The following is a 1,876-nucleotide window of genomic DNA, read 5'->3' as shown; positions in this document are numbered from 1 at the left end:
TGCCTGCTAGGTGCGCGGGCCGCGGGCTGGTCCAGCCGGACTCCCTGCAGCCCTTCCCACCCAGCTCGCGCCGGCTCCTCGCCAGCGGGTTTCCTTTTGTCCCCACCCTGAATCGCTGGGCCTTGGAGAGCTTTCCCTTATTAGATCTGGGTCTCTAGCGAGGGCGCTGTACCCCTGCCTCGGATCGTGCCCCCCTCGGCTCAGATCTGAGCACTAGATGTGGGCGTTTCCCGCTTTCAGATCTGCGGTGCTCAGTGCCACTGGTGAAGCGCGTCTCTAAGGCCACGGTGCTCGGTCTCCAGTGGCTTTGGTTCCCACCACATCGGAGCATTGCAGCTTTCCCGCCCACAGCAGCTACTCACCTCTCCTCTCCTGCCCTGCCTTCGAGCTCACCTGGCCTGAAGCAGAGCGCTGTGGGGGCTTCCCGATGGCCTCTCGCCTGAAACCACTGGACCCAAAGGCTCTTCTCACTTCCAGGTCACCGAGGCAGCCCCAGCGGAAGTTAAGGCCCTAACTCTGGTTCTCTAGCTCAGTTCAGCTCTACTCCCGGCCCACGGCCAATAACTGGAGAAGACAGAGGAGTGTCACAGGGCAACTTTATTGAGAGGAAACATGGTCACACCCAGCAAACATGTGTTCCTTCTCATTCTCTCATACACACAGTCACACGGACACACACACACACACACACACAGCCCTTGCCACAGTCCAGTTCTCAGCCACAGGGGTGGGAGCCTCCCGGACTCCTAGGATCTAGAAGGAACAGGTACAAGAGGGAGGCACAGGGGGAGGGCAGGTTCTGGAGTGGTGCAGGGAAGTTGGGGTACAGAGAGCAGGGGTGGGCGGGGTTAGGAACGCCCACCCGACAGCTGCATGAGAGCGGGTCCCCAGCCCCTGGTGGCCTCAGCCTGGCTGCACCTTCCAAGGAGCTTTTCAGGGCGTGGCAGAACACTCAGGGTTTGGGAAGGGCCGGGTCCCACTCCATATTAGTCCTGTCTGCAGACTGGACTGGAGGGCAGGGCAGGGCAGGGAGGCCGCGGGTCGCTTCAGCTCTGGGGTTCCTCTGGAGCGTCTCCGCCTTCTTCCCCAGCGTTGTCGGCTGTCCACAGCGTCAGGTTGTCTCTCAGCAGCTGCATAATGAGGGTGCTGTCCTTGTAGGAGTCCTCATTCAGAGTGTGCAGATCGGCCATGGCCTCATCGAAGGTGGTCTTGGCCAGAGAGATGGCCTCCTCCGGGCTGTTGGCTATCTCGTAGTGGAAGACAGAAAAGTTCAGGGCCAGACCCAGGCGTATGGGGTGGGTGGGCGGCATCTCCTTGCTGATGTTCATGGCCTCTTGGTAGGCTGACCGGGCAGAGTCGATGATGCGCTTCTTGTCATCACCCGTGGCCACCTCGGCCAGATAGCGGTAGTAGTCACCCTTCATCTTCAGGTAGAAGACCCGGCTCTCTGCCTCTCCGGCCTCCTTGATGAGGTGGGAGTCCAGCAGGCCCAGCACAGTGTCGCACACACCCCGGAGCTCCGACTCTACTTTCTCCCGGTACTCCTTGACCTCGGGGCCCTTCTCCTCGGACCCCTCCTCGTTGCTCTTCTGCTCGATGCTGGACAGGACCCTCCAGGCCGCTCTCTGGCCGCCCACCACATTCTTATAGGCCACGGAGAGCAGATTCCGCTCCTCACAGGAGAGTTCCTCGCCCTTTTCCACGGCACCCTTCATGAAGGCTGCCATGTCCTCATAGCGCTCGGCCTGCTCTGCCAACTTGGCCTTCTGGATCAGACTGGCTCTCTCCATGACTCCGAGGACAGACAGGCGGGCGAACTGGCTGCCTTGAGACCAATGCTGGATTCTGTGCCTCTCTTGCTCTGGGCCTGCCTTTT

General features: G+C 60.8%; 1 protein-coding gene across 1 annotated transcript; it reads right to left on the bottom strand.

The window, feature by feature from the left end:
- Positions 1 to 579: 579 nt before the first annotated feature.
- On the bottom strand, positions 580 to 1,876 carry Sfn (stratifin). Its single transcript, XM_005079564.4, has one exon. It carries the CDS (start codon positions 1,788 to 1,790, stop codon positions 1,047 to 1,049), a length of 744 nt encoding a protein of 247 aa, XP_005079621.1. The 5' UTR covers positions 1,791 to 1,876; the 3' UTR covers positions 580 to 1,046.

The sequence above is a fragment of the Mesocricetus auratus genome, unplaced genomic scaffold (genome assembly GCF_017639785.1).
Source record: "Mesocricetus auratus isolate SY011 unplaced genomic scaffold, BCM_Maur_2.0 Super-Scaffold_100014, whole genome shotgun sequence".
Taxonomy (NCBI): domain Eukaryota; kingdom Metazoa; phylum Chordata; class Mammalia; order Rodentia; family Cricetidae; genus Mesocricetus; species Mesocricetus auratus.
This window is presented reverse-complemented; position numbering and strand designations above follow the sequence as displayed.